The sequence below is a fragment of the Mya arenaria genome, chromosome 14, assembly GCF_026914265.1.
Source record: "Mya arenaria isolate MELC-2E11 chromosome 14, ASM2691426v1".
NCBI classification, from domain to species: domain Eukaryota; kingdom Metazoa; phylum Mollusca; class Bivalvia; order Myida; family Myidae; genus Mya; species Mya arenaria.
In genome coordinates, this window is record NC_069135.1 from 55,725 (window position 1) to 75,417 (window position 19,693).

Sequence of the window (19,693 nt, forward strand, 5' to 3'; positions counted from 1 at the left end):
AGAAAAACAGACATTTTGATGTAAGCGTTATAAACATAAATTTTGTAAAGGTTTTATTTAAAGGAAGATAAGCCTCAATCAGCAAGATTTGACTTTAAAAAAATAAATCCCCAAAATCGAATCAAAGTTTTAATTCCGACGGATAATGACCGCAAAGCGTTAAATTACCTAGCATTAGAAACCCATGGTTAAATTATAATGTGTCCAGTTGTGTGCCAGTCTTGCAATTAACCATTGTTTCATGTAAATTGTGCAGCTGTGAATGCAAGGATACGTGAATTGTGTTGATATCAATTTAATGAATTTATTGCGAAGATTCTATAGTCTAGCATTATATTTCAATATGGAGCTAGAATAAGCAACCCAGTAGAAGTCTGCTATGAAGCAAAATTGTAATACAGTGACATTATATAGCTATATTAATTTATTCATCTGAAACATATGTTTATCATACTTGCTTATATCTGACATACGTGTGCCATCTAGTACTAAATTGAGAAGAAAAAGGACTTAACACCAAAAGCTGTACATTACGAATGGCACAGGCACGCGTTTAATATTTATTTCTTGTGTTCACGAGGTGAAATATTTTGCAATTTAATCTGACACTTTAAGCAAACATTCTTTCTCTTTACTATATGCCTTAAAAGGAGTGTGATTGACAGTTTACTATAGTTTGTCAGAGAACGTAACGTCATTTTGGAAATGACGTCGTTAAATATGAGTCCCAGCCCTGTGCGCGCTGACGTTTAATTTGAAATTGAGAGCTGGCTAAAAATTTGAAAACAGTGAAAAATATCAAAATGTTATTTAACTGTTTATGATCTTTTAGAACATTTCAGTATAATCGTAAATAGAAACGTGATTGTATTTCATTTATTTCTCTAAGGCCACAGTGCTACAAACCAGATTAATTTATTCAATTCGATTTGAGAAACGGCATAAAATGTTGTACATACTGCAAGTCCTTTATCGTTATGGCGTACGCACATGCTCCGAGATGTTCGCGATATCCTGGCATGACGATTAACCATTTATAGTAGTTTTACCGGGCATCTGGTCTATCTGTTGTATCTTGGGGATAATAATATGTATCGAGCCTCTTTTATAGGTTGTTCATGGCTTCTCAATCACTTTTCGGTAAATGAAAGTTGTCCGGTATGTGATTCTAACACGTGAATTGTGTCTCAGAAACACTATTGTTATATAAGCTACTCAATAAATGAAAAGAAAGCTTACGGAATTGAATTTGCGGAAAGTAGTGTTATCCCTTATAAGATTGATACGTGTAAATTAACAAAACAAAAACAAAAACAAAAAAAAGCATTCAAATGGTTTACCTGCTACAATACTACAAATACAATTGGTTTTACAACGAACAAGGATATGGTTTAAAAGTCTAAAGCCGGTACTTTCAACGTATATTTCCTATTTATTGTATTGAATAGTCAACATATTATAGACATTTTGGATTTCTCTTCCACAAAATCAGAATAGTTGCTTCTTCTAATAAGATAAAAAATAAATAGAATTTCTCCTTAATGTTATTTTCAAAATTGACAAGATATTAGTGTATGACGAAGTTAGTAATAAATGGGATAATGTTGATGTTTAGAAGTTATTTTCATTGAATATACTTGACTTTGAAGGCAACTGAGTTTATACATGCAGATATGCGTGCATAACAGCGTTCGTCAGCATTAAAAAGTGGCACAAAACAAAAGTACATTGTCCCTCGTTTATTTGTGACCCCATTAAATGAAGCGAGTTTATTACACGCAATAATGGTTAAAATAACATATGACCGTCCAGTAGTTTGTCACGTAAACGTAATTTTAACAGTCACAAGCAACATTTATCCGGTTTGGTTTTGCGAAATTAACTTGACAGTCCTTAGGAGCCACTAAATACTACAGGGAGGGCAAATCAAGCGAATTGTTTTGATAAAATACTAAATAATTACTGAATCACATCAAATAAAATGGATGGAGCTGAGGCCTGGTGATAAAACCTGTGTCCACTAAAGATAAAAACATCAAATCCGGAAGCTATGGTGACAGTACATTTCAACAGGAAGGGCATTGATATAGTGGGGCCATTGAATGAGAGTAAATATACAGAGCATAATTTACAACATATTTAAGTGAATATATGGTAATCTGCTCGCGAAAGCTATGTTGTTGACAAATGTTTGAACGGGTGTTGTTAAAACCCCACTTTATTGTTGTGAATATTCTTGGAATTTCGTTGTTTATAAATAAAATTTTAATTAGAATTAGAATAAATTAGTGCCAAGTGTATATGTAACTGTTTTTTTATAACTGCTTATTTCACTCATATGTTACCCATTTCACTCGCCTTCCATTAACTATGTACTGTAGTACTGGGACAATCTTCTTCTCGTTTAAAAAAAACGCGCACTCAGTTCTCCTGTCCGCATTCTTACCAAAAAGCTTTTGATATGGTAAGGCATTTTTATATTTTCCACTTCATTTTTAACGATAGCTCCTTGTTGACACCGACCGTCGATATAAGCTTGGGAACACTGGTATGCTTCTACACATGTCATTCATGCAAATACTAAAAATGAAAATACAAAAGTTTAAAAATATATATATATATGAGTATGTATTGATGTAAGAACAGTTCATTTTATAGTGACATTTAAGCACACCATAAAGAGTAAGAGAGAAATCGCTTATCGATATGCTTATATTTATTAGGTTTAAGGGTATAAACGCAAACAGACATTCTGAACTCTTAACTCTGACCTTCATAGAATATAGTGTGATTTCATTTAAGAGCTATTGAAACAGAAAGTAAGGACATATTGCAAATCAGTGGAAACCCTACTTTTAGAGTGCACTGTTGTGATTCTAACGGGGAAGCAGATTTCTTAGACACTTATCTATTTGTATATAGTAACGGACCGCTGCTATACGTAAACCAGATATTACTTTGAAGGTACTTGTTTTAATTTATATTTATCGTAAACTTATAGTATAGAACTTTGGTCATGCCTGGACATTCGAATTTATAAACAAAATAACTTTCTTGAATGTGCTTTGAGCTGAACATTTGTAGTAACAATATTTAACATTTACGACGATTTAAATACATATTACAACACATATATTTTTTTGTATAAAAAAACCCAACAGTCATATCGACCTACTTTTAGTATATAATTTGTACGTACCGTGTCTGTGAATAATGTTGTTGTTTTTGTTTTTGTTATTGTTCACCTATTTCTTTTGCTGCTGTCCGTAAAAACGCGTTTGGAATTCGTTATTAATCTCGACCTTTGATGGTTTTTATATCCTTGTTTACTTGATCTGTTTAGTTATGAATATGAACCATGCAGCCATGTGTAACATACGTTTCTTTAACTATGTTTGCACGTTTTAAAAATAAGACAATCATTTGTCAACGGTCCAGTAGTATTTTTTCTTTTATAAATCCGGTGATACATTTTTCGAAAGTTGTCAAACCGAGAATGATAATTTTACTCTTTGGATATAATATGAGTTTACAAAGAATCTCTCATAGACCGACCTAGCAAAATTGTATGCAATTGATCGCAATTTTACTTTTTTATAACTGAAAATATAGATCCAGGTGTTGTTTTAATGAAATATGTATATTCGCACTAAACATACACAATCAAGTTCGATATGTTTTTCAGCGAACACTTTTAAATCAATCAGGTTTCAATTTCTTGTCCATTTTATAATCGTAAAAGAAATGTAAATAATCACTGTTTGTACACACATAAAGGAATCCATATTTGAAATAAACACGATAAAGCATATTGCAATTGATAATCATATATGAATATTAACAATCGAATGAAGGCATTTTAGTCAAGAATTAACATAATTTGTATATACAGAACTTTCAATTATTGGCTTTTCATCAATGGAGAATGTAACAAATAAAACGTAATTATTTTTGATTTTGTATTCATGGTTAGTCATAACGTGCTGTGGACATGCTGTTTCTTTCATGTCCGTTCTTTCTTCTAAATCTCGAACGTTTGGACCTCATTCCAAGCATCATTCTAAACTTACGCCTAAAGTTGGCGTTACACAGTGGGTACAGGAAGGGATTCAGTGTAGAATTGAGGTAGCCAACCCAGGTCATTGCAAGAAGTAACCCTTGATCTATGCATCCATCGCAAAATGCAACAACAAGGAACAGAATAAAATATGGAAGAAAGCAAAGCGTGAAAGCACCCATTATTACTCCAAGTTGCCGAGCCGCTTTGATTTCTTTTGTCAAAGCAGAACTTTGCCGTATGTTTTTAATCCTGTTTTTGATATTGAACACATTTGTGGAATGCCGTCTACTCCTTTCATCGCGGAACACAAACTGATTTCTACTACTTCCACTTGTCTTGGAGTTGCTTGTAGCAGTGCATGTCGTGTCAATTATGGATTCGGCCTCCCTTATACGCCGTAGACCACTTATCAGGGAATAGTTCGCTGTCTTATTTGCTAGTGTACGTCTGTCCTCTGTGCTAGAACTAGAACTTTTCGGAGTGCTTGGTGTTGATAGATCGGCCGATGTGTTGTTACTGTTCATCATTATAAGTGCATGTGGTGGTTGTTGTTGTGGCTTTATGGATGAAAACTCCTCGTAAAAGTACCGTTCAACTTTTTCAGTCTCCTCATCAATTACATTTTCGTCGTAAACATATTCTATTTTACAATTTTGACTTATCGTTGTTGAAGGAAGTTCTAAGGCCGCTCCATTTTGAATTACTTTTAACCGATTATCTTTCCTTGGTGATTTTAAGAACCGTTTTACAAAGTATCCTTTGCACCTTTTGCCCCTCGTTGTCTTTTGTGTTCTGTGATTGTTTGAATGTTTCGTTGACATACTAAATATGCTTAACTCAATCGGAATGTGTGTAATGTGTGGGTTTTCAATATGGGTATGACTGTGACTGTCAAAATGTGTGTCTATATTATTGTCACTAAAGGATATGTCGTCTACACAAGACTGATTATTTACTAAAGGTGAAGCATAATTTTTAACATTTCTTTGACCTAATTCCAGTTCAGACCGTTTACGAATCTCTTGAAATATTTTCCAGTATAAGCAATACATAATCGCTAGCGGAAGGTAAAAATTGAAGAACGCCGTCACAACCTTAAAAGCACTATTCTTTGCATACTCAGTATCGCACACAGATGAAGGAACACTCCTCTCCCCACCAAAGAAGAAGTGATGCCATCCAATAATGGGTACAATCCACATAGAGGATAAACACCAAACTCCTGTTATCATTAAAACAGCTCTCTTCTTTGTACGTTTCCTCAGGTATTTCAAAGGAGAGGTTACGGACCAGTATCGATCCAAACTAAGGATGAAGAGGTTCAGGATTGAGGCTGTGCTAGCCGTGTAGTCGATGCCTATCCAGATCTGGCAGACGGCAATTCCAAACAGCCACTCATCGGTGAAGATATAGACGGTGCTAATTGGCATCACCACCAGCCCAACAATCAAGTCTGCGATAGCCAGGGACACGATAAACATATTGCTCACCTGAAAATAGACAAGTACAATTGCATTTATCGTTGCCTTTTCTTTTGTCGTATACCACTTTATTTATCAACTATTACGTATTTGGTGAGATACGGGGACAATCGTGGTACCAATACCAGACAATTGCAGACAATATATGCCAAAACTCACTCAATATCGACCAAACTCGGCCAATATCAACAAAACTCGGCTGATATTAGTTTCTGCTGTTTTGATTGGCTTCAAAAGTCGCCTAATATAGGATTTGAGAAATGGACCATTTTCATTGGCTGTCGAAACACGCCTAATATAAGAAATATGCTGGAAAATATTTTAAAAGGTAGCCATTTTGTTTACCGTTTTCCGAGTGTTTTGAAAATATTGTACATCGTATAAACATATATGGAATACTTGTGGTTGAACCTATTCTATACTTGAACCACTTTGTACGGTTTGATATTAAGGTTGTATTTAACGACTATTATGATTTTGTAACCGACAAAATGGACGGCGAAAGTGAAATATTTGACGTTTTGGCAAACAATTTGCGAAATTAAGACGAAATACATGCTTCCTTACACTGTACAGTGCCTTATATTCATTAGTATGTGCAATGTCACTTTTAGGATTCATGTCAAAATCAGCAAAGTTTAGTCTAGAAAAGCAGACAACATGAATGAATAAGGGATAGATACGGCTTCAATGTGAACTTAAGGTAAGTTATTAGAATATTTTTAACCAAAATATTTCGGGCTCGGGTAAATACAGCTTACCTCAGACAAATAACTGGGCCAATATAAAATCACCTTATTAATAACATTATAATATTAATCATACAAAGCACAAAAAACGAGGACTAGTATATTTATTACAGTACTAATCCATTTGGTCTTATACCATTTTTACTTAACTTATAAAATATATCTTTTTATTACGTTTCCCCTGTGATATAAAAAAAAACAACAAACACAAGCATAATGAATAGGTTTGGTTGCTTTGGCGAAGGAAGATTTAATTAGTGCCATTCTTCCTTACACAACAAACCTCTTAAAAAACAATCTTGAAGACAGATAATTGCCTTAACACTATAACATACATCGTTCTCATTGTAGTGCCATATGACATTGTTTGCACTTACACACCCTTCTTTCTAGGAGAGGAGTGTCTAACAATTTACAGATAAATACAGAAAAAATATCATCTGAGCTCGGTCATATACACTTCGTGCTTGACGGATGTAATATGTGTATGTCTATATTGCAGTTTTATGAAATTAACGAATTCTCATTTCTATGTTAATCTAGAGGAATATATTTCCCAAATAAAGTTTTACGTAAGTGACTTATTGAAAAGAAAACTGCATTTACAACGTATTATTAGATTATTGATCTTGATATTTATGATGCATTATGAATAGATCAATAAATACATTCAAATCATATTTTGTTGTTGTTACTTCATATGAGGAAACAAAGTTTGGTCGTCGTTCAATCAGTGCATGTTTAACTCCTGATTAAGAAGGGACTAGCAATGACAAGTTCGAGCTAGGATGGAAGACGTGAGCAATAAAACAATGATGAGGAATTTGCCATTTGCGAATACTATTTTCTAAATACAGGCTCGCCGATGTATTTACGACAAGCAGACGCTAGTATAACAGCAAGACGCCAAACAAAAGAGAAATGTTGACATGGCACTGTTTTGTTAAAAATATAAACAAAATGTGGTTGTTTGACGTCTAATAAGTGGAAGAGATGAGACATTCAATAGACACCTAAAAAAGTCGCCCAGAACCGCAAAGCGTCCATGACGTCAATAATTTGTATAGATTTAAGATTTAAAACAAAACATCAGTTATTAACAAAATGTCTCAATATGTTATATGTAAAATAGGGATTTTGGTGCAGCTGTATTCGTCGAGAAGGAAAACAAGGATGGATATGTTATCATCAAAACCCTAAAGTCCACGTTGCGAACTAGGCCCAAAGAGCTGCGACGAAAATAAATAAATAAAGAACTTTACTTTCCATTAGAAGTACCAAAAAAGGTAATTTCTTGAGATTAAATGAAGAAAAATCGAGTTTTCTCCTTACAAGCATAGTTGCACTAGAAAATATAATTTCGATTCGTTTGTATATGCTGCATCTAACATATTGGAACGCATTAAACGTTTTGCACCCATAAATAACGTTTCATAGCCTCCAATGGTAAACTTGAAGGCAGCCTATCTATATTTTGACAGAGCGGTGGTTGACCTTCATAACGATGTATATTCTTAACATTTAGCCTTTAACTTTCAATACTGATATCTAGAGACAAACATCAAACAGAGCCGTGCACCATGACAGACAAATATGAATTATCGCGGACATGTGCATACACACCACCTGGTGTTTCTGATCAAATCATTGTTTAAAATGTGAAAAAGAGACCGTTTGTTTATTACCACAGAGTAACCTCACTTATTTTATTGAAAATGTGAAAAAAGGATGTGTTTTTTTGCTGACCGGCCCTATATTTTCACCTTGAACCGCATATTGTTTGTCGCAACAAGCTTGCTTGAAAGATGCAGTTTAATCGAATACATTATTCATACGCACTGAATTACCTTCACAAATGTATAGTATTAGTTTGTGAAGGGGAGTTACCGATACGTACAGTTTTATATCCGACAGCGGTTTAAATTTAGTATCAACCTGTCCAACAAAACGACAACCTGATGTGAAAAATGCTTTTAAACTGAGGTGAAATATTGTTTAAAATGAATTCTTAGCTTACTGCACACTGTTTTATGCTGCCTCTTTTGAATTTTTATTCTTTTAACATCCACTATTAATCAAAGTAATTGTTTTTATACAGATGTAAACGATGCGAATGTGAGTCAGGTAGAAAACATGTCTTAACCTTTTTTTAGCAGCAGGGGTTATATTTATTATGAACGTAGTTTTTCTTAAAACTTGTACGATTATCTTAAAAAAATTTTTTTTCCATTCTTGAGTTAAAGGAATGTATTGACACATTTTCCACTGTTCAATGAAGATTAAACTCAAAATTGAGTTCACATGGGTTTTTCATAATGCGAACCTTGGCACAAACAATCAGCGTTGCATCGTTCCACAACATTCTGTCAGGTCAAAATTTGATCAAGGATTGGATCATTATGCACAAGCCAATTGTAACCACGTCCCCATATCCAGAGAATAGCGGGGACTTTGACTTTCGGTCAAGCTAATCCTTAGTAAAAGTCCCCGCCTTATGGGGACAAATTGCTTGTAAAATCCCCGCCCAATGCCCGCCGCACCCTAGGGAGATCCTGTAATTTTAAACTGACTTTTTTAAAATTGAGAGAAAATCAGGATGAGGCACCATCTGTTTTATATTTATCGCGAGATCTCGTTTATCTCCGGGAAAATCTTGGCTAAAACGCGGTCAAATACTATTACAAGAACGGTAATTTTCCACCACAACGCCACAGCCCTTTCTCCGCTTTTTTCGGCGAGAAAACAAAGTCATCGCATTCACCCGGCAATGCAGGGCCACCTGAGAGGTAAGAGCACGGCCCATTTTCCCCGCGATCCCATGTTTACCTCCGGACCTGGTGGGGCCGTGGTTACAATTGACTGGTGCATTAAAATACAAGCAAATCAAAGTAGTTTACATGTGTAAAAGCAGAAAATATCATAGCCTTTTATAAGCTAAGAAATAGCCTTGCACTCAAAACAGTTATTTAGTAATTAACGTTACTTGTTTGTTTACATCGATTGTGACCCATGCGAAAATTTCTATTTAGTCACGTGATTCCCCACCCTGATAAAATGCATTAAAACATGCTTTTAATAATCGCGTGCAACCTCTATTTTGTCCCCTTAAACAACGATGCTATATTTTATACTTATGTTTTGTCATGTTCGACTTATAAATGAATTAAAAGAACGGGAAATAACATTGTATTTCTAATACAATGACATCTCAAATAAGTTAGAGGTCTTAACGCTTTCAACGTGTATCCACAAGTTGCAAGAGAACACATTATACACATACTGACGCTTGTTTTGTCTATCCCTGTGCCATTCCTAATTGGTTAATAACATTACAGCAGCAATCCAATTCGAAACAGAATATGTTTGTGCTGTTCTTGTACATTTCCAATTCAGTTGTAAGGAGAATTTAACTGGTCGCCGTAATTGTACCAGCATGACGTCTTGGCAAGGAACACACTCTCATTTTAATGGATAAAAGACATTCTCCTATGTCTTGCCATGTGAAACTTTCAAATACGCCAGATTGGAAGTATGAGAAGTGTGAGGTTTGCGTAACACAGTTTAAACTCCCGTTTTAACAATCTTACCGAGAATGCATCATTAACATCCGGTTATAACGACATTACAACATATGTGCCTCTGGTTCTTGCTTGTTGTCTGGTTTGGTAATTTTTGCAAAGCTTTGATCAGTGCAACATTAAAAAAGATCATAGTTTAGCCGGCCCTCGGGCTTCTCCTTGTTAGGCGTCGGGCTTTTCTTTGTTGGCCGTCAGGTTTCTCCTTGTTGTCCGTCGGGCTTCTCCTTGTTGGCCGTCGTGCTTCTTTTTGTTGGCCGTCGGGCGTCTCCTTGTTGGCCGTTGGGCTTCTATTTCTTGGTCGTCGGGCTACTCCTTGTTGGGCGTCAGGGTTTTTTGTTGGCTGTCGGGCTTCTCCTTGTTAGCCGTCGGGCAAATCCTTGTTAGCCGTCGGGCTTCTCCTTGTTGGCCGTCGAGCGTCTCCTTGTTGGCCGTCAAACGTCTCTTTGTTGGCCGTCGGGCTTCTCTTTGTTGGCCGTCGAGCGTTTCTTTGTTGGCCGTCGAGCGACTGCTTGTTGGCCGTCGAGCGTCCTTCTGTTTGCCGTCGGATGTCTCCTTGTAAGCCGTCGGGCATCTCCTTGTTGGCCGTCGGGCTTCTTTTTTGGCCACCGGGCTTCTCCTTGTTGGCCTTCGGGCTTGGTTTGTGGGCTGTCGGGCTTTGTTTGTTGGCCGTCGGGCTTCTCCATGTTGGCTTTCGGACTTCTCTTTGTTGGCCGTCGGGCTTTTCCTTGTTTGCCGTCGGACTTCTCCATGTTCTTTCAATTTCATTTTATCAAAGAGGAATTTCGTTTTGATCACAGGATCAAAGCAACATTACTTCATTTTACAGTTGGATTGATTTCCATCAGAATAGGCTATTATGATATGCATTTCTTTTAACTTGTTTATATGCAACGAACTGTACGGCAAACTGATCCTAGCTAAAGGTAAGTTGTATTAAACAAGATATTATTTTGAATGCTTGTATTGCAATATGATCTTAATTTTAATATTAAAAACAATAAATTGTAAATTAGAAGCTTGTATAAATACTATTGTTCATCGGAACATACGACTCCTTCATAAGCGTGTCCTAACTTGACGTTCTATATCGTCTCACCCACGTTATTTCTTGAATATACACCAACATGTCAGAAACGTAGCCGACCGTGTTACTTTGACCGATACATCAGAAATATTTATTTTAAAGCCAAATAACCATTGACCTAACCTGACTAACCTACACGTCATGCATTCCTGTAACACTTCTGTTAAAAGGGCAAACTTCACGCCAAAAGATACTCATCATATAATGTTAATGACCTAACCTGACTTAGCACGTCATACATTCCTGTAACACTTCTCTAAAAATGGCAAACTTCACACCAAAAGATACTCATCATATAATGTTAATACCTTCAAAGTGTTTTATATCCCCATTTCCCCCCTCTCCTATTAAGACACATTATTTCCTTAAAACTGCACGAAGAAAACCCATATAAACCCATATCTTCAAAAAATGGGGCCAGCTTCTTACCTTTTAATGTTAGTGAAAACAGCGGCACGAAATGTTCATAAATAATTAATTATATAGCAGAAAATACGAATATCGTGCGAAGAAGGTATAATATTACTAATACTGTACAGGTTGAGCTAGTTGAACAGGTTTGCCCTTGCGGAAGGAACTTAATAAACAAAAAACGAGGTGATTCATTAACAAATGAAGAGGCAGATGGGCTGATTTGGTGATCCCTAATTCTAAAAACCAATGTTCGTTTCAAGCCCATTAAATCAAATAATTTATTAGATCAAGGTTAGGTTAACAATTGCTTCACATGCATCATGTTTTATAATGATATACAAAATGCCATAGACTTTTACTTTTGAGTTGGCTCAAGAATCCAGTGTTAGTTTATACATGTTAACCTCTAATCAAGTACAGTGATATACAGTACAATAATTGTACAGTAAAAAATGCTTGATTTCAAAAGCTTTGAAACCAACACTTTGTTTTGTTACCTTACATTGAAATATCATTGAGAACATCTAACATAAAATATCTTTAACGGTTATGATATTTACTGGCAATAAGGCATAGGGAAGGTAAAGTATGCAGCGAAATAAATTATTTGCAATATGCGATATTAAAATCGTTGCTGAAAACATTTCATTCTAGTTCCATTTACTATGATATTTGTTATGAATAAAAATAGTTGAAAGCTAACGAAAGTGTTGCAGTGTTCATGAGCCCACAGTTTTGAACATGGGCTCTGGGATATAATTTTAAAGAGGTAACTTGTTAAAGAGACATATGATCACATTATGCTCTATGTGTCATTCTATTCGCAGATATCCTTCGCTATGTTATACCGAGTAGAGTAGTTGAAAATCGCTGCCGTGAATATACCCATAAGCATATAATTAACTAACAGATTTGTGTAGGTATATTTGTTGTAGAGTCACCTCTTGCGAGATGCCCGTCCGTCGGGGGTGCTTCTCGACAATTCTGCTACGCTCGACTCTTGATACTATAAAATAACTCATGGCGGTTTTTAAACAAGTTGGATCATGATCTGCTACTTAACCCGAATAACTTATACATGGCACAATCATTAACAAATAGATGGTTTCGGGGTTTGAGAAATTGTACTAAAGTCTATGTAAGGTTTTTGCGTTTGTTGTAAGCAATTTCACCCCCCCCCCCCCCCCAGCTCCGAAAAAGACAAAATTACATCTGCCTCCCGTTAAAAGTAATTCAACCTTTTTAAAACTCTAGAGAAGACGAAAGCATTGACTTTCGATCGATTGACGATAGTCTACTAGATCTTCAGCGACATTTTGCATCCACCACAACACATCGCATTTTCTATACATTCAAACGACATTTAGAAAAGCTATGAAGACACCTTAAACTTACAACACAGTACTATAATTGTCCTAGAGTTTAACAACTAAAAGTAGCCTTCCTTAGAAAGAGATTAGCCCTGCAAACCATCACTCGCTAATGACAAAAACATATTCAGACGGATTAGCCTTTACCAGGTTGAGTGAGTTAAAACAAAACGTAAAACCACTTTTCATAAAAAAACACTTGTGAATCTTTATGTTATGCAATGAACTATCTTGGTGAAATTCTCTTAAGAACGAGTATTTTACGATTCATTAAATGTGAGCATTTGCAGCGAACTTTTAGTTGCACAGATTGTGATTGCAGTAAATCATTAAATTTAAAAAAGAGACAATTAATCTGAGGATGCCAAATATGAAATTTGTGAGGATTGCTACAAAGAAATACTGAATATGGCATGCTCTCCATCAAATTACTATGCTAGTGCGCAGTTTTCAAGCCAGCGCATTTGTAAAAGTTTTGGTACAGTCACTATTTGCAAAATCCCAGATATACACAAACAAAGTATTCATTAATCAATGCGAATACAGTCATTTAAAAGGAAGGTTAACTAAATTTACATCAACAACAGTTTTCGCATGTGCCCGAGCGTATCAGTACATATATATTCGTTTATCGCTTATGTCGTTTTTCTAATTTCGATCTCGTTGAATTTAACATATTTAATTGAATAGTGACGGGTAAAACAGTTCATATCGGTAAGTTGTTGTGGCCCTATTCTTTGTATATGTAAAACTTTAATATGAATGTTTTTCGAATTGTGTTAATTCTGCCTGCAACAATGAAGGCTAACTTACTTGTAGAAAGAAAATACAGCATTGCGGACAGCAATTCAAGTGATTTCCAGTTATACAATTTGAGCCGGATGATATGTTTTAACCTTCTTTTTTCGTATTTTGGCCTCTCTGCGATCCATTCTAAATAGTCGATGGGATGTAAAGCATCCAATTTCTTTGATTTAACATTTTAATTAAATGTCAAATATTGGCGCGTCATCTTATAGCAAGAAATAATTAAAACGTGATGTTGACAATTTTCAGAAAAAAAGACCATATCATCTTTTTCAAAAGTAGTAGTCTGAAGTGCTTTTTGCAAAATAGCCTTCATGTGAGTTTTATGCGCAATAACAAAGAGTAAAATATCTATAACAGGTCACATAAATAGTTCATAAGTTGCTATTTTATCGAGTTATAAAACGGGAATTTCTATACGGGGTTCTCGTTTTGTTGGACATTTATGTCATAAAACCACTGATTTAATCACTTTTATTTTCTTGTTGAGAGAAAAACAATAGTTACCTCTGATACTAGAAAGCCCTAAGGATCTACAACGGCAATTCTAAGAATCGACTTCAGTTAAGAAATAAGTTCAACTAATTTGTGATTACCGGATATCGCCGAATAGTTAAGCTTTGGGCGAATGTATAATTGATCACCAGCCCCCTCGAGTTGCGGCACACTATCTTGCCTAATCATTGAACGTCATTGTCATAGTGCATTTTTAATAATAAACAATGTTTTCTCTGCAAAATTGTGAGAAAAGTACCATAGGGTATATGTTTTTATTAAATTTTCTTTTTTTGTAAAGCTTTTTTACTAGTTTTCATTTTTTGGTAAAATAAGAGGGTTACGTTTTAAGGCGATAAATGGTTCATGTGAATACTCATTGCTCTGTCACTGTGTAAATTGCGTGCCAATATTCAATGTTCAGCATTGAGGGCTATAGAATCGTGATTTAGTATAATCTAACCTTTTATTATGTAGGGCGATGACCCTTCGAAGTTAATTTTCTGCGAAATAAATGGTAATGGCTTTACTATGTACTTTTTAACTAAAACTTACTACTTCATTAACAGTGACAAAACATGCAAATTTCTCGAGATTCGATTAAATGAAAGAAATGGCATTTCCCCCTGTGATCATCATTTTCCTCACTCGTATTAAATTCAATTCCAGGTCGTTATCGCGTTCAAGTTCGTCTGCTGTGATAAAATTTAATCAAGAGGTGATTGAATCTAATACTAGTAATTTGGCCCTTCCTTTATTTACAAGATTTGCTATAACACTGAAATTAAAGCTATTATTGCCACTGGTAAATCGGTTATTCGATCATTGCAACGGTCGTAACAAACTTTATCTGCTTACATAGTTGTTAACATGTAAAACAAACGTTTCCGAAAGATTGAAATGATTCTTTGTCTGCACCGGAAAGCTGTCTAATCCCCAAGTTGACAATATTTTCATCAATCAAGCGTACTTTTACCTCAGCCTACCAAGCCAAACATAAAACTGGAAGGCGCTTTCTAAACCGGTGATATTTTATTCCAGCGTCCTTAGCTCCGTTCGAGAGACTGCTATTAAGCCAAGTGGACAGACATTCTAACGTTTCATTTAACATGATTAACCGTCATTCTCACATTATCATGACATTTGCAACAATACCATTATCAGCAGGAAACGATGGGATTGTATATTTTAAGAAACTCCTCAAGACGCTTGAAAAGTCTCATTAATGCAAGAGTATTTCAATATTCTCAAGCTAATTCATAGAACTAAGATGTTCTTTTCTATTTAAACTCTCTGTAAGAAGTGATTGCAAATGATGAAATATATATATTCACGAACGAAAGTGCCTACGGTGAAAGCTGGACAACAGCTATTAGTGACGTTTGTTTAACATGTTCAGCTGATTTGCCTTCATAGTGAATTAAATATATAGCCAGTTAATTATTCATGTCCCTCCGCAAGCTTGTTGTGTGGAGACTTAAGTGGTCTTTCTTATTGTATCAGCACCATGTATAAGCAACGACTACCTGTTTCTAACATAAAGTAGAAGCTCTGTACACAGAAGTTTAACCGTGTAAGGTATTTTAGTATATACATATTCTAGTGTGACAAGTGTGAGGTTGAAATCTAGTACATTTTCAAAACCTCCCGCTTGTCCGGTTAGCACTGTAGCTAGCGGACTTGTTTCTCATCAAGGCGGCAAGCTTTCGATTCCCGGCCTAGGCGTATGTTTGGTCACCAAGTGGAACAAGTGTTGTTTCCGGGTTTTCCCGACAAAACAAAACCAAAGTCTTGCCCAACCATAGTATCATAGAGAGTGACTAAGTGTAAGTTCATATTACTTTCCTCACAGTGCTTGTAAATTAAATAAAGTTTAGGCTAATCTCCAATTTCATTTTAGATTCAAAGAAATTAAGCCAAGCATTCATTGATTACAATATTTTATATTTGTTCAATCTAATTAATGTCTTAATATGTGACATCTGTAGATAATGTTTTAGGCTTTAAAACATGTGTAACACTAATCATTGTTTCATATTTGGATGCTGGGAATAGCCGGTGGTTCCCATGATATCATTTAAGTTAGGTTTACGTTTGAATAACAAAATGAGATGGCAGTTATATCTCATCTATAATTCTTTATCTTCTTTATACTAGGCTATTTATATTCGCATCTATTTATCTTTTTGAGAATAGGCTAACAAAAAATCATATATTTATCTTCTTTTAATAAGGCTAACATAATCTCATCTTTTTATCTTCTTTAAAATAGGCCTACGTAATCTCATCTATTTATCATCTTAAAAATAGGCTAACACAATCTCACCTTTTATATTTTATAAAATATGCTAACATAATCCCATTTATTTATCTTCTCTAAAATAGGCTAGCATTTTTACTGATTGAGTGACATTTGCAGTCTAAAAACTATCTAAGCGACAAAGCTTTATCCGCTAAAATGTCCCCAAAAGTCAGATACTCATGAAACACATGAAATTATTCTGAAGGAATAAACTAAACAAGAAAAAATGGAAAAAGTATTTTTGTAAGGTTGATGGGATATGAAAACGTTTGACGGCTTATACCAGTTTCAATGCTATGTCGGTAAATCAACTAATGTCAATTCAACTTAAATATTGAAAGCGTTACTAAAAATCACCAAAATGTGGTTTTATCTGAAAAAACCTTTTGCAAATGATATTATAACAAATTATTTATTTTCATACTAGTGTTTGTATGGAATAGGTTATTTTTTTAATGCAAAAGTATTCGATTTCTAATGGTTTGATGAATAATAAAACTGTGGTTTTTCACTCATGTGATTGGATATTAAGACACATTAAAATGTTGATAAACTCCTACAAAAGCAATTAGGTAGTCTTGTGTCTGGTATAAGTATTTCCGCGGGAATTCTCTGTAAACGTCTCAACTTGTCATAAAATTGTCTTACACGACATAATTTCATACATTTTCTCGGCTATATTGCTTTCCCTGGAATGTTTCGTGGATCAGAAAGAAAGCAATAAACTGAACTTTATTGTTACAAGTACTGGCAAATAGCGGCTTAACCTACAGTGTGTATACTTGATATATGTGAATAGACAGCTTTTAGCGTTAAGTCGCAGGTGTTCTAAGAACTAGGGTATACCAAGAGAGGTATCGCAGAATAAAACAGTCGTACATATCCAATGGAATCAACAGGGACACACCGAGTGGCAATCACTTTAATATGACTTTTTAAGCCCGAACTGATCCGCAACGAAAGATATATGGGTAAAACATCTAACAGATCCTCAACGAAAGGCAAAGTGGCTTAACCCTAATTCAAACTCTTACTGATTCATCAATGAACTGTACAGGTGTCGAACCCTAGCTGTTCCCAAACGGAATGAATATGGGTCAGAGCTAAAGATTTTTAACGAAATGTACAGGGGTCGGACACTAACTGATGCTCTTCAAATGAAACATAGGCCAAACTTCAACTGGTCCTCAATGAAAGATACAGGGGTCGAACACTTACTGATGCCCATCAAACGGTACATGGGTCAAATTTCAACTGGTCCTCAACGGAAGGTACAGGGGTCGAACACTAACTGATGCCCATAAAAGGTATATGGGTCAAATTTCAACTGATCCTCAACGAAAGGTACAGGGGTCGAACACTAACTGATGCCCATCAAAAGATACATGGGTCAAGCTTCAACTGGTCCGTAATGAAAGGTACAGTGGTCGAAAAATAACTGATAATAAACGAAAGGAACATGGGGCAAACCTTAACTGAATCTTAACAAATGTAATATTGATCAAACACTAAGTGATCCTCACCGAAAGACACATGAGTCCTGAATGAAAAGAACATGAATCAAACCCTTATTGATCCTCAACGTAACTGATACTCAACGAAAGACACATAGGCAATACACTATCTGAACTTTAACGAAATAGACATGGATCAAACAAAACTGTTTATAGACGAAAGGGACATTGGTCAAACCTTTACTGATCCTCAATGAAAGGTACAGGGGTCGAACACTAACGGATGCCCATCGAAATATACATTGGTCAAACTTTAATTGGTCCTCATCAAAAGGTACATGAGTCAACCACTAATCGACCGTCAAAAGAAGATACAGGGTCGAAGATTGACTGAGTCAACCACTCATCGACCCTCAATAGAAGGCACAGGGGTCGAAGATTGACTGATCTTCAACAAAAGGTACATGAGTCAACCACTCATCGACCCTCAATAGAAGGTACAGGGGTCGAAGATTGTCTGATCATAAACAAAATGTACATGATTCAATCACTCATCGACCCTCAATAGAAGGTACAGGGGTCGAAGATTGACTAATCTTCAACAAAAGGTACATGAATCTACCACTAATCGGGCCTCAATAGAAGGTACAGGGGTCGAAGATTGACTGATCATCAATAAAATGTACATGGATCAAAAACTAACTGATCCTAAACAAAAGAAACGTGGGTCAAAACAAAACTGTTCCTCAATAAAAGGCACCCGTGGTCGAAGACTAACTGATCTTCAACGAAATGTACGTTTGTCAAATCTGATCATAAATGAAAGGAACATGGCTAAGATCTTGAAATTATCACTAAGGAAAGAAAAATGGGTCAAACCTTTACTGATCCTTAATAAAAAGAACATGGGTAAATTCCTAACTGATGCCCATGGTAAAGAAGATGGGTAAAACCTTAACTGATCCTAAACGAAACGAATATGGGTCAACACTTCAACTAATTCTCAACGAAAGAAACATATTTCAAATCCTTACTGATCCTAACTAAAAGACACATGGGTCAAACCATAGCTTGTCCTCACCGAAAGGTATACGTTGTCAAACCCTTACGGATTTTCACCGAAATATACATTGGTCAAACAAAACTGATCATAAACGAAAGAAGCAGCATGGGTCTACCCTTAGCTGAATCTTAACAAAAGTAACAGTGATCAAATCCATACTGATCCTGAACGAAAAGAGCATGGATCAAACCCTGACTGAGCCTTAAGAAAAGGTACATTGGTCAAATCATAAATGAGCATCAAGGAAAGAAAAAAGGTAAAACACTTACTGTTCCTAAACGAAAAGAACATGGGTCAAAACTTAACTAATCATAAACAAAACGAGCATAGGTCTATTCCTAACTGATCCTAAGCGGAGGACACATGGGTCAAACCCTTAACTGATCCTAAACGAAAGACACATGATTAGGGATCGCAACGCTATCTGCAGACGAAGGAATACAATTCATAGTACCTAATGCATTTAAAAAATACGATGCATTTATTGTTTGAAACTAAGTGCATCACACACAGGCTGCCTTAGAAAATAAAAGTATTAAGAATGTGTGATTATAGAGTTTCATAATAAAAAGCATCATTGTATTTAAACTGGGAACAAATAAAGAAAACATTATTTAAAATAAAATCGACATGAATTAGCTAGACTTTTATTCCAAATGATAACCTATGTAAAATATTTAAAGAAAGAGACGTCACATGCCGAAACATTCTTAGCCAGCCAAAAACGGTTTTAAAGATAACTTGATCTGCAAAATTTTCATAAAATCAAAGGACTGAAAGTTTAGTTTTGTAAGGACGTAATATTCAACCTTGTATTTTGTTTGGAGAATTCATCT

The 19,693-nt window shown here is 35.4% G+C and overlaps 1 protein-coding gene across 1 annotated transcript in view; it reads right to left on the bottom strand.

Annotated features, from left to right (window-relative positions):
• Nucleotides 1–3,630: 3,630 nt before the first annotated feature.
• The window catches only part of LOC128218531 (histamine H1 receptor-like), a 60,443-nt gene continuing 44,380 nt past the window's right edge, over nucleotides 3,631–19,693 (bottom strand). The window contains exon 2 of the mRNA XM_052926217.1: nucleotides 3,631–5,550. Coding sequence (XP_052782177.1) covers nucleotides 3,970–5,550 — 1,581 coding nt within the window. The 3' untranslated portion in view covers nucleotides 3,631–3,969. The remainder of the gene's footprint in view (nucleotides 5,551–19,693) is intronic.